This window comes from Berghia stephanieae, chromosome 12, assembly GCF_034508935.2.
Source record: "Berghia stephanieae isolate SIO BIC M18660-M18661 chromosome 12, UCSD_Bste_1.3, whole genome shotgun sequence".
Taxonomy (NCBI): Eukaryota; Metazoa; Mollusca; class Gastropoda; order Nudibranchia; family Aeolidiidae; genus Berghia; species Berghia stephanieae.
In genome coordinates, this window is record NC_088371.1 from 2,169,456 (window position 1) to 2,183,458 (window position 14,003).

General features: G+C 36.2%; 1 protein-coding gene across 1 annotated transcript; it reads left to right on the forward strand.

Annotated features, from left to right (window-relative positions):
* The first annotated feature begins 244 nt into the window (after window positions 1–244).
* On the forward strand, window positions 245–11,826 carry LOC144957925 (uncharacterized). The gene is made up of 3 exons (XM_078889482.1): window positions 245–444; window positions 9,580–9,737; window positions 11,639–11,826. The coding sequence occupies exons 2-3, from the start codon at window positions 9,581–9,583 to the stop codon at window positions 11,803–11,805; spliced, it is 324 nt and encodes a 107-aa protein (XP_078745608.1). The 5' UTR covers window positions 245–444; window position 9,580; the 3' UTR covers window positions 11,806–11,826.
* The last annotated feature ends 2,177 nt before the right edge of the window (window positions 11,827–14,003 follow it).

Consider the following 14,003-nt stretch of genomic DNA (forward strand, 5'->3'; position numbering starts at 1 on the left):
ATGAAACGGACAACAAAAATTGCGTGATACCCTTTGGATAGCACGTTTGTCTATAGCAAAGTTCTTTCCACTGTATCTAACAGACCCAGCTACCCAATCACTGCTGGGTGGACAGGGTTCTGAAATATCACCTATATAGTACAATTTAATTGATTGACCATGCTCAATGCGCTTAACAGCGTTCTTCTGGCACTATAGAGAAACCTTGAAAATGTATATAAGGGGTAATTCACGTAAGGAAACCAAGAAAGAAGAGCACATCATACAGAATACGCCACTGCATGAATTGAAAGTGTGTTATTGTTGACACAGACGACAGTTCTTCAATCACACGTGACTGTCTAAGGCCAGTCTTATCTCTCTAGGATCAAGTCAGTTTCATTCCAAGTTTTGTGCAGTGTGAATGTAGCATAGCGCCATCTGGAAAATCTTATAACATTGCAAGTAAGAATTGGTCAAATCATAGATACTTTGTTTTGATTGCTTTTTATGTGATTTGTGCGGCTATGTAGTCTAGTGGTATGATACTCGCTTTCGGATCGGAAGGTCCTGGCGCATAGTTGAGTCCTTGGAAAAGACTCTTTACCCACATTCTCTCACCGTACTCAGGTGTAAAATGAGTACCTGGCCGTTTACGTGTTGTCCGTTGTCTCTGTCCTAAAAAGGCGTCATGTCCCGTCCTTAATGTTAAATGTTGCGGTTGGCCAGGGACCCCTTGTAAAGCGCTTTGAGCACATTTAGTGGATATTGCGCTATATAAAAGCTCAATTTTTATTTAGACGCTGAAGGTCATGTTAACTCGATTGGTAGAGCTCTCGCTTCACACTCAAAGGACCCAGGGTCGATCCTGGTTTACAGTCGAGAATTTTTTCTGACACCCCTGCCTGTCCACCAAGCAGTGAATGGGTAGCTGTGTCTATTTATCTGGTGGAAAGTAATTTCCGATAGACTAGCGTCCTATCCATAGGAAAGCTAGCAATTTCTATAGTCTGTTTTTTGTTGTAGAAAAACGGGATAAACAAAAAACCCCAAAAACAAACAAAAACAAACAATAAGAAACAAACAGAAAAAAAAAACAAAAAAAAAAAAAAAAACAAATAACAAGCAAACAAACCGAAAACAAGAAACAAACAAAACAAAAACACAAACCCCTACCCCCCCCCCCCCCCCCCCCCCCCCCCCCACACACACACAAACAAATACCAAACCAAAAACAAACAAAAAACAAAACATCACGACATAACAGTATAAAACAGAAAGAAAAAAAAAACAGATAAAAGAAATAACAAACCACATTCACACACACACACACACACACACACACACACACACACGACACCACCCCCCACCCAAAAACAACACAACTCTAGTTTCCTTATCTTACTTAATGACCATTTCGAACTTGAGCACGATTTCCCTTCTCAGGTTCATTCTAACGGAACACGAGATTAAAAAAGCTTTTATATAGCGCAATATCAACTAAACGTGCTCAAAGCGGTTTACAAAGCGTCAATGACCAACAGCAAACCCTAACATAAAACACAAGACATAATGTACGCCTGTTAGGCGATATTAATTTTGTTTCCGACAAAAGACAACATTGTTAACGGCCAGGTACTCATTTTACACCCGGGTACGGTGACAGAATGTGAGTAAAGTTTCTTTTCCAAGGACCCAACTATGCGATGAGTGAGGTTCGAACCCAGCCCAGGACCTTCTGATCCGAAAGCGAGTGTCTTAGCACTAGACCGCATAGCTGCACAATCGACACTCTGGGTCACAGGTTAACGTATAGATAGAACGAGGTTGACGTCACTCAGGTCTTTGTTATTGTTTTTTTGCCATCCGTGTTCATGAGTAATTCTCACTAAACTGTATCTACCTGACTATAAGCGTTCAATGTTACACGTAGTTTTGTGTGTTGGTCCGTTTTACTTCCGGATGGCAATGCTGTGAGCTTCTTAGCCAAGCGCATACTATCTATAAACGAAACAATAATAATAATAATAATAATAATAATAATAATAATAATAATAATAATAATAATAATAATAGTACTACTACTACTACTACTACTACTACTACTACTACTACTACTACTACTACTACTACTACTACTACTACTACTACTACTACTACTAATAATAATAATAATAAAATAATAATAATAATAATAATAATAATAATAATAATAATAATAATAATAATAATAATAATAATAATAATAATAATAATAATAATAATAATAATAATAATAATAATAATAATAAGAAGAAGAAGAAGAAGAAGAAGAAGAAGAAGAAGAAGAAGAAGAAGAAGAAGAAGAAGAAGAAGAAGAAGAAGAAGAACTAGAAGAAGAAGAAATCGGTTTTAAGCCAGAATTATTTAGAAGCTAAATTATATAAGATTTGGATTTAGTTCATAAGATGATTTCTTGGATCGTATTGGTTTGTGCGGCCATGTGGTCGTTTTGTGGTATGACAACCCTCTTCGGATGGGAAGGTCCTGGGTTCCATTCATACTCTGGACTGCGCAAAGTTGGGGCCTTAGAAAAGTCTCTTTACTCACATTCTTTCACCGTACTCAGGTGTAAAATGAATACCCTGGCCGTTAACAGCGTCATATCTTTTTTAAAGATTAATATTATCGCTTAACAGTTGTCATGTCTCGTCTTACATATAAGTGTTACTGTTGACTAGGGACCCCTGATAAAGCACTTTGAGCACGTTGAGTGGATATTGCGGTTTCACGGCGTTTGTGTGTGTGTTGAACCCGTGACCTCAAGAAGTCGGGGCGACCTGGTGTTTGAAACCACTTTTATTTTTTTGAATCGTGGATAGCTCATACGGTAGAGTCACGCTCTCTCCGGACAGGTGGAGTTGTCGTGCCAGTAAGGTCGCGGGTTCGAGCCCCCATTGTTGTTCTCTATTGTCTTCTGGTACTTTCCTACTCACTTCAGTTTTTGTAATATAAAAGTTCGATTTTTTTTTCTTTCTATAATTGACCTTTTTAGTTTGAGCTATTTTTAGATTTAATCGTTTCCAATTGTAATCATAAACGCCTTATCTGAACACTGCAATTATAACATTATAGTTCACACAGTAATTGGATTACCATGTCATAGTGGAACTTGAACCTTTTGGTGTTGGAAATCTAAGAAATAGTACCCATGCTATGCGTTTAGGTAAAATACTCACAACATCGGCCAGTCGGCTATAACGTACCAATACACAAAACTATGTGTAACATTGAACGTTTATAGTCCGATTGATACCCTTTAGTGAGAATCACTCATAAACGTGGATGGCAAAAAGACAATAACAAAGACCAGAGTGACGTTAACTTCGTTCTATCTATAGTCTGACCGCTATAGGTTCTCTCTCTCTCTCTCTCTCTCTCTCTCTCTCTCTCTCTCTATATATATATATATATATATATATATATATATATATATATATATATATATATATATATATATATCTCACACAAACTAAACCAAATTAACTCCAATGTCATATTACATTTTGACTATAAATTCAATTTTCAGCAGTCCAGGATGTCCCAGGTTCGATCCCCAGTCACGTTAAATCATAGTATGCGCTTGGCTAAGAAGCTCACAACATTGCCATCCGGAAGTATAACGGACCAACACACAAAACTATGTGTAACCTTGAACGTCTGGTTAATACAGTTTAGTGAGAATTACTCGTATAGATAGTATGCAGATGACGTCACTCAGGCCTTTGTTATTGTTTTTGCCATCCGCGTTTGTGAGTTGTTCTCACTAAACTGTATTAACCAGACTATAAAAGTTCATGGTTACACAGAGTTTGTGTGTTGGTCCGTTATACTTCCGGATGGCAATGTTGTGAACTCCTTGGCCAAGCGCATTCTATCTATACGCGGATGGCAAAAAAAAACAAAACAAAAAAAAAAAAAAACAAAACAACAAAAAACACAATAACAATTACCTGAGTGACGTCATCTTCATTCTATTTATATCCTAATCTACTACTCCCCGTAGATAGATAGTAACGGAGAATGACATCAAGTTTACAATAACAATTTGAAAAAACAAAAAAAACAAAACAAAAAAAAAAAAAACAAAAAAAAAAAAAACAAAAAAAAAAACTAGATATAAGTGTTGAATATGCATGATCTATATTAACTTTCCATGTTATCGAGGTCATTGGTCACATTGCAAAATGTGCTCAAAGTGACCCACATATTGAAAAATGTTCACAGATTTCTAAATCTCTATCATCACGATTAGTCATATTGTTCAGCTTGACACATGGGTATGTTTATAACTTTTGTAAACAAAGCAGCGTGTTTACATTTGTTAAGAAATATCCAATCGTTGGACAGTAACAAATCATGTGATTGATGACTTGGTTGGACGAAAACATGAATATAGATCGCTCCCATTGGAAGCTTCAATTTATTAGACGAGACAGATACTGTGGACGTTTCGGGTTTCCCCTTTTTCAACAAAACAGGATGAATAAAACACTAAGGACAAAATTAAATGAGATATGTGCGAATGGCTTAGTGAAGGTGAATACATAAAAAAAAAACAACGATGTCACAATTCTGTCCTGTCATTGTTTTTGTTTATTCACCTTAACTACGCCATTCATACATCTCTCATTCGTCCTTAGTGTTTTATTCATCGTGTTTTGTTGATAAAGGGGAAACCCAAAACGTCCACAGTATCTGTCTTCGTCTTATACATTAAAGCTTACAATTCAATACTTATCGTTATTTTTCCTTTGTACGTCAAGCAGCAAAATTTTTCAATAACAATTTATGACGTCAGATTATCAAGCATAAAATTTCACCAAAATTAGATTTAAAAAAAAGAAAAGAAGTATCATGTAAGTGTTTTTGGACATTTCATTTATTCAGAAATGACGAAATCAGAATCAATTTGTGGGGTAGAATAAAAGATTTCTTACACTCGCAAGCTCGTGCAGCGATTGGGAACACTTGCAAGCTCGTGCAGTGATTGGGAACACTTGCAAGCTCGTGCAGCGATTGGGAACACTCGCAAGCTCGTGCAGCGATTGGGAACACTTGCAAGCTCGTGCAGCGATTGGGAACACTCGCAAGCTCGTGCAGCGATTGGGAACACTCGCAAGCTCGTGCAGCGATTGGGAACACTTGCAAGCTCGTGCAGCGATTGGGAACATTCGCAAGCTCCTGCAATGGTTGGGAACACGTCCAAAAAGTAAGAGTACGAAAATCGTGCATTACCTTATCTTATCCTTTCTTAAACCAACTCGACCTAATACCGTTTCGAGAGTTCAGGTCACTTCTTATATATCTACCTTATCTTAACCTTTACCGGAGTTTCTGCTCATAGAGGTTGATGTCATGGTCTTCCACAATTCTAGCGCCATTACCGAGCAGTCCTTCATCATGTTCCTAGTCATGTCTTTTATATTTCCCAACCAACTGTTTCGTTGTCTCCCTCTCACTCTTTTTCCAGTAATCTTACCTTCAAGTATAGATAGCATGGCGATGTGGCATTCATAATGGCAACCCTGCAAACTGCGGGATAAGCTGAAAGAAGAAGAAGAAGAAGAATAGATAGTATGAAGTTGACGTCACGCAGGTCTATGTTATTGTTTTTGCCATCCATGTTTATGGGTCATTTTCACTAAACTGTATTAACCAGACTATATACGTTCAAGGTTACACATACTTTTGTGTGTTGGTCCGTTATACTTCCGAATGACAATGTTGTGAGCTTCTTAGCCTGGCGCATACTTTCTATTGGCTTCTGTTTTTGTTTGTTTTTAAGGGTTTTATAGGTCTTGCAACACATTGAGGTCATATCAGCGCCAGTAAAAAGTAAGAAAATTGGATAGTAAAAACATTCTAGATGTATTGAGAGTATGCCGATGACGTCACGTATTTACCATCCACGGTTACTTCCCTTGCACTAAGAGCACTGTAACTTTCTATCGCGTAGTTGTTAACATGAGAGAGAGAGAGAGAGAGAGAGAGAGAGAGAGAGAGAGAGAGAGAGAGAGAGAGAGAGAGAGAGAGAAAGAAACAGACAGGCAGAAAGAGAGAGAGAGAGAAACAGAGAGAGAGAAAAAGAGAGAGAGAGAGAGACAGAGAGAGAGAGAGAGAGTCAGTAACAAACAGAGAGCGAGAGATGGATGGAGAGAGATATATATTTTTAAAATTAAATAAATAAATAAATAAATAAATAAATAAGAGAGAGAAGAGAGAGAGACAGGGAGAGAGAGAGAGAGAAGAGAGAGAGAGAGAGAGCAGAGAGAGAGAGAGAGGTTCGTTTTATCGTGTATTCATTGGGAGTGGGAGGGAGGCTTGGGTCTTTTAAGACAATAAACAATGTGAGTGAACCCAAAGAAAAAGGGGAGGAGAGTTTAATAGATGACAATTGACCACAAGGGTTGTGATAACGAGTGGCAGGTCCTAAATAACTCGAGGTTGCAGCTCAAACAAAAAGATTCAATTATATGATTTCATGTAAGTCATTACAAATTAAGCCCCACCCCCTCCTCTTCAAGCTGTCATCTGACTCAAAATGGAAACAATGCAACAAATGATTTGACCAGTCCCATTTTTTAAATTGCGATTTTATTGGTCAATATGTTTCCCATTGATTGACTTTGACTTCTTTTGAACCGAAGGGCTTTCTTATACCATCCCTACCTATTCTTTGCTCCACCCCCTCTCTCCTTTTCCCCCTTTCTTTATCTACCAGTCTCGCTCGCTCTCTTTGTCTCCCTCGTGTTTCTTTCACACATACAAACACACACACACACACACACACACACACACACACACATATTTATATCTTTATTCTATTTAGCTCCCGCCCTCTACAATGCACATACAAGCAGTCTCTCTCTCTCTCTCTCTCTCTCTCTCTCTCTCTCTCTCTCTCTCTCTCTCTCCTCTCTCTCTCGCTCTCTCCCCCCCCCCCGTTCGGGCGGAGGTCACATAAATAATGATAGATGATATGATGATGATGATGATGATATAAATAATGAAGAAGAAGATAGATGAAAAAAAAATAAGAATAAAAAAATAATAAATAATAATATAATAAATGAATAGAAATAGAAAAATAAAATAATAGATAGATAAGAATAATAATTAATAATATAATAATAATAATAATAATAAATAATAATAAATAATAATAATAAATAAAATAATAATAATAATAATAATAATAATAAAAATAATAATAATAATAATAATAATAATAATAATAATAAAATAATAATAATAATAATATAAATAATAATAATAATAATATAAAAAAATATAATAATAAAATAATAATAATAATAATAATAATAATAATAATAATAATAATAATAAATAATAAATAATAATAATAATATAATAATAATAATAATAATATAATAATAATAATATAATAATAATAATAATAATAATAATAATAAATATAATAATAATAATAATAATAATAATAATAATAATAATAATAATAATAATAAATAATAATAATAATAATAATTAATAATAATAATAATAATAATAATAATTAATAATAATAATAATAATAATAATAATATAATAATAATAATAATAATAATAATATAATAATAATAATAAATAATAATAATAATAATAATAATAATAATATATATAATAATAATAATAATAATAATAATAATAATAATAATAATAATAATAATAATGATAATAGATAGATAGATAGATAGATAAATAGATAGATAGATAGATAGATAGATAGATAGATAGATAGATAGATAGATAGATATGATGGTACGTGATTTGAGGATAAGTCTTGATAAGTCTTTGTCCAGTTTTCCGATTTTATGTCGTATGGATCAATGTTTTTCACGTATTTAATTCTTTCTTAGTAGCTTTTTTTTCGATGCAGTGTCCATTGTTTTAAAAGGATTGGTCGCCATTTTGAGGAAATCTATGCTTCAATCAAGGGACTAAACCGTGTAAAATGTCAAAAAATTAACTCCCTTAGTCTAACCGCATACTCTCAATAATCAAAAGGACTCGAGGAAAAAGTAAGACAAAAGGGGAATTGGTTCAACTCGGGAACAGATGTAGATTCCAAGAGCACACTATCGGTGTACTTAATTTGAGATCAACTAAAAGTCTCACCCAGACACCAACACAGGATCCCACTAAGAGGAATACACTCATATGTTTACAAATCATATATTAAAAATAAATAAAGAACAGTACATAACAGCGAGATGATTTACAAGGAAAAAAATATCATCTCCCAAAACTATAACCATACATTCAACTGGTTCCCTCCCAGCTAAGGACTCCGGCCAGGGTCACGACAAAACTAAGTAATCTTATTCCAAGAAAAAGATAGAAAGCAATTGGGAAACAGATAGAACGGGATAGAAGACACAGCCAGTGCCTGCCTGCCCACTATGGGAGGTCGGGAACCCCACCCAGTATTGGCTTCTGTAGATTGTTATGGTGGCGTCGTATATGACCATATTACACCAACTTCCTATGTTATACAGTCACCAGTACTTTCTTGTGCGGCTATGTGGTCTTGTGATACGACACTCGCTTTCAGATCGGAAGGTCCTGAATTCGAGCTTCGCTCGGCTGATTTTCTGACCCATAGACGCAATGTGTAAAATTGGGTGAACATATCTCCAACAAAAGAACGTTGTCGGACGGATGTCCCCAAGGCTGTGTGAGTTCCCCAATCCTGTACATCTTATACACCAACGACAGCAGACCATCCTTTGAAAATTGTTTTACAGTGAAATATGCAGATGATACTGCTATTCTTGGCTTATTAAAAGATAAAGTTACCGAAAAGAATTATTTCAAACAAATTAATATATTCACCGATTGGTGTAAACAAAATCAGCTTGAATTACATGTTGAAAAAAAACAAAAGAACAGGTGTTTGGTGTAAAAAATAAAAACGACTTAAAGTGTGTGACGATCGGGAAAGATGATGTTGAGATAGTTGACTATTTTAAATATTTAGGAATAACCATTGATAGTTCCCTCAATTTCTCTCAACATATTAATATAATATCTAAGAAATTTGCCCAAAGAGATTATATATCCTAAGGAAATTGAGAACATTTCAAGTAGGGAGGAAAACTAGAGAGAGGAAGAGAGAGAGAGAGAGAGAGAGAGAGAGAGAGAGAGAGAGAGAGAGAGACACTGAGAGACAGAGAGAGAGAGAGAATATGTAGGAGTGAAATATCTGTTCAATGTTATAATTATCATATAACGTTATAACAAGCGTAACTAAATGACAAATTGCCATATTTATGGACAATAAATATCTATTATTATTATTATCATTATTATTATTATTATTTTTATTATTATTATTATTATTATTATTATTATTATTATTATAGTCGAGTCCTTGGAAAAGGCTCTATACTCACCTTCTCTTACAGGCGTCATGCCCCGTCCTATGTGTTAAGTGTTGCTTTTGGTCAGGGACCCCTTGTAAAGCGCTTTGAGCACGTTTAGTGGATATTGCGCTATATAAAAGCTCATTTTCCCCTTTCTTGTATCTATCTCCACCAGAATGTCGAAAACCAGCTGTCTCCTCATCCTAGCCTGCCTCGTCCACGTAGCCGTTCTAAAGCGTGACCCACTTTGTACAACAGCGTGTTCCACTCCACAGGGCCAAACGGGTGAGGGCACCCAGCTACTGAAGTACATGTGTCACTGCATTGCGGAACGTAAATACTCCTTCTTCTTCACAACTCTAAGGCCAACGTGCACATATTTTCAGGTCTGATAACCCAAATTGTCTCATTGCTGTAACGAAAATACTCTCAAAGTATTCAAATACTCTCAAACCAACACAAAATATTGTACATTATAACAGTGTTAAAACCGGCCCATAATAGCGTTTGGTTATCAGACCTTCAAATATGTACACGTCGCCTAAGGCTCATGGCTCATATATTTATTTAAAAAAAATACTTTTTCGAGTCCACAGCTCTAAGTAAACCAACCTAGCATTTACATTCGACTTTACAGATGTTCAAGTCCTGACTAGTGATTCTGGACGAATCGCTACTATTGTGCGGCTATGTGGTTTAGTGGTATGACACTCGCTTTCGGATCGGAACGTCCTGGGTTCGAGCCTTGACGGCTCATAGTTGAGTCCTTGGAGAATGCACTTTACTCCACATGGCAACTTACTGTTTTGTGAGGCTGTACCAACCAAAAGATCGTTCTTGTGACATTTCCACTAATATACTCAAATTGACCAATATGCAGATCAGACATCCGAACCCACTTATAGGCCTAGTTTAACATTGTTGTAATGGACAATATTTTGGGTCATTTTTGGAGATTTCCATTACAACAATGAGCCCATAAGGAATTGGGTTATCAGACCTGAAAATAAATGCACGTCGACTCCAATGATAATTTATCTTGAAAAAAGCTCAGGAAAATATCGCTCTCATCAGGTTCTCTGGTTTAAATAATGGAAAATACACCCCAAAAAAACTAGCATCAAAATTATAGTAGATATAGCATTTGTAAATGTAAAATTCTGGACGAATTTGATGCTCTGTTCACACTTTTTTAACCTTTTAAAAATATTTCTGCAATTCTGCCAGATTGTTGGTGTTTTTTGTATTAAGAAAAAAAGGGGGACAGAGTGGCTCAGCGGTACAGTCTTTTCTTCGTTACCTAAAAGTATCGGGTTCGATCACACGCTGCTGCGCTGTGTGGCCTTGAGCAAGTCACCTCGCCGAAGCTCAATTTGCGGCACTGCACTGCGGCGGACGCCTGGGTTATTCCAGTCTTCCCTTGTCATAAAAGACAAATTTCCCCTATGGGAGGAATAAAAGAATTTTAAAAAAAGTATTATTATTAAACTGATGTAAACTGAGAAAAAGATTAAGTTTTCCCCCTTTGTTTATCATCATAACGACTTATTATTGGAGTATTTTTCGTGGTAAACCTTAAAACATGTGTCACTACACACGGGAACGTTAGAATTACTGATGACCTTTTTAATGTGTCAGGTGTACACACTGAGGCAGAGAGAAAACGTTGCTTTCGTAACACACGATACAAAAAAAATCAACAATATTGAGTGGTTTTGAAAAAAAAAAACCCATTATATATCAATTTCTCTGGGATGAATACTGAAAAATAATCGAAAAATTATAGGAGGCTTGCCACCAAAATGGGATTTTCTATTAGGAAAAAAAAAAAAAAAAAAAAAAAAAAAACCAATCCAAAAAACCAACGTAATTGTGTCAATAAGTAAGAACAAAAATGTTCACTTTATGGACAAGTTGAAAGTGTTGCTTGATAAATAGATGAATCCATTCTGATAAAATCATGACTAAATTCAAATACACAAGGTATTCAAAGGTCATTTGTCGTAAATAACCGTTTACATGACATGGTATACGATATGATATGATATGGTATGGTACGATTTCATTTGAAAAATGAAAAATAAATATGCTTCATGCTATATGTTGCTGTTGGCTTGGGTTTTTAATAAAGCGATTTGAGCACATTTAGTTCACATTGCACTGTATAAAAGCCCTAAAGCTCAAGATGATATCAAAACAAACTTTTAACTCTCTCTCCCCGTATGTCTTACCAGAGAAGCTGGACACAATGCCGACAACGACGACCACGACAACCACCACAACCACCACGGTCAAGGATTCCACCACGATTGACTACAACCAGATCTGTGACTATCTGTGCTCTGTCCAGATGGGTGGGGACGCCTGTAAATGTAGCAACCCCAGCCTGCCAGGGAAATAAACCAATTGGGATTGATTTCAATGCTGGTGTTTGGGTTTCTTCTTCTCCTCCTCCTCCTCCTCCTCCTCCTCCTCCTCCTTCTTCTTCTTCTTTTTCTTGTTCTTCTTCTTCTTGTTCTTCTTCTTCTTCTTCTTCTTGTTCTTCATTTTCTTCATCTTCTTGTTCTTGTTCTTGTTCTTGTTCTTGTTGTTGTTGTTGTTGTTGTTGTTGTTGTTGTTGTTGTTGTTCTTCTTCTTCTTCTTCTTCTTCTTCTTCTTCTTCTTCTTCTTCTTCTTCTTCTTCTTCTTCTTTTCCTTCTTTTCTCTACTTCTTCCTCCTTCTACTCCACCACTAACCCCCTCCCCAACACACAAAAACCCAACAAAAACAAACAAACCCGGGACTTCCTTCTCCTCATCCTATTACTCCTTCTTCTCCTCCTCCTCCTTATACTTCTACTACTACTACTACTACTACTACTACTACTACTACTACTACTACTACTACTACTACTACTACTACTACTACTACTACTACTACTACTACTACTACTACTACTTCTACTACTACTACTTCTACTACTACTACTACTACTACTACACTACTACTACTACTACTACTACTACTACTACTACTACTACTACTACTACTACTACTACTACTTCTACTACTACTACTACTACAACTACTACTACTACTACTACTACTACTACTACTACTATTACTACTACAACTACTACTACTACTACTACTACTACTACTACTACTACTACTACTACTACTACTACTACTACTAATACTACTACTACTACTACTACTACTACTACTACTACTACTACTACTACTACTACTACTACTACTACTATTACTACCACCACCACTACTACTACAACCACTACCACTACCACCACCACTTCGATCACTACAACCACTACCATTAAACTAACGTAAACGAATATCCCTTCTAACCACCAACCAAAGTAATTAACAACTTTTCGCCATATCCAGTGATTACCAATATGAAAAGGTGATCGATGTGATTCGATTGATCTTTGACATGATTAGATTTACAACAGATCACCTGTTAATTTGGTCAAATTTAGGGCTGGGCAGATCCACGAAAATCTTGTCTCGATGAAACCCGAACCGTTGAAAAATACTCGAGTCTTAATGTAGAGCAATATCCATTACACGTGCTTAAAACGCGTTACAAGGTGTGCCCAGCCATCACACCCATCGCCTCTTTGAGTCAATAAAACTTTTTGAAAAGTAAAATTTAGTTCCTTAGATCCTATATTCAGGACTTTGGTGTATTTGTGTATTATGGTGATGGCAACTTTTTTTTATAGTTAAAGCTATTTATTGTGAATTATCACTTTTTTCCCCTTTGAAAGTACGACTTTTTAACATTTCAGTTTGGCAGGTCTGCGCTAGACTACATTATTTTAAGGACGTTTGAAGTGTTATTTAATCATTGGGAGTGTGAATTGATGATCTGTAAGTTTAATTACAGCAACTGCAATTTTTATCTCCTAAAAACTACGATGTTAATTTTTCAAGTCTGCGTCTCGTACTTGTATCGTCTTGTCAACTGTGTCCAATCCCGTCAACTGTGCACCGTCCGGTCTACTTTGTACTGTCCTGACAACAATGAATGCACAGTCCCATCTACTTTGTGCCGGCTGGTTGTATCGTCCCGTCAACTTTGTATCGTCCCGTCAACTTTGTATCGTCCCGTCAACTTTGTGCCGTCCCGTCAACTTTGTATCGTCCTGTCTACCTTGTACCATTCTGTCACCTTTGTACTGTCCTGACCACAATGAATGCACAGTCCCATCTACTTTGTGCCGTCGACAACTTGGTATCGTCCCGTCACTTGGTATCGTCCTGTCAACTTGGTATCGTCCCGTCACCGTTGTACCCTTCTGTCGACTTTGTACCGTTCTGCCCACGACATAGAGTCCCGCCCGTCCCGACAATGATCCGTCCCAACCCGACCCATCAACATTATAATGATTATGATTGAAAATCGTCAAGACAAGATCGTCCATCACGAGTCAATTAGAAAGTATAACAAGTCAATCTTGACACATGTTACTACGCATTTGATAACGAGACGGCTTTCCTGTGCATGGCCAAATTATATCTGTTTTTAGTTTTAGTTGGCCAGAAATTATTCACTCATAACAAGAGACCCCCAGTTCGAAACTGGTATTATA

What these genes read in the sequence shown, in the direction of transcription:
- LOC144957925 (XM_078889482.1), top strand. Translation starts at nt 9,581, where the DNA reads ATGTCGAAAACCAGCTGTCTCCTCATCCTAGCCTGCCTCGTCCACGTA. An exon ending in GTGTCACTGCATTGCGGAAC is followed by an intron (nt 9,738 to 11,638) that starts GTAAATACTCCT and finishes ATGTCTTACCAG; the next exon opens with AGAAGCTGGACACAATGCCG.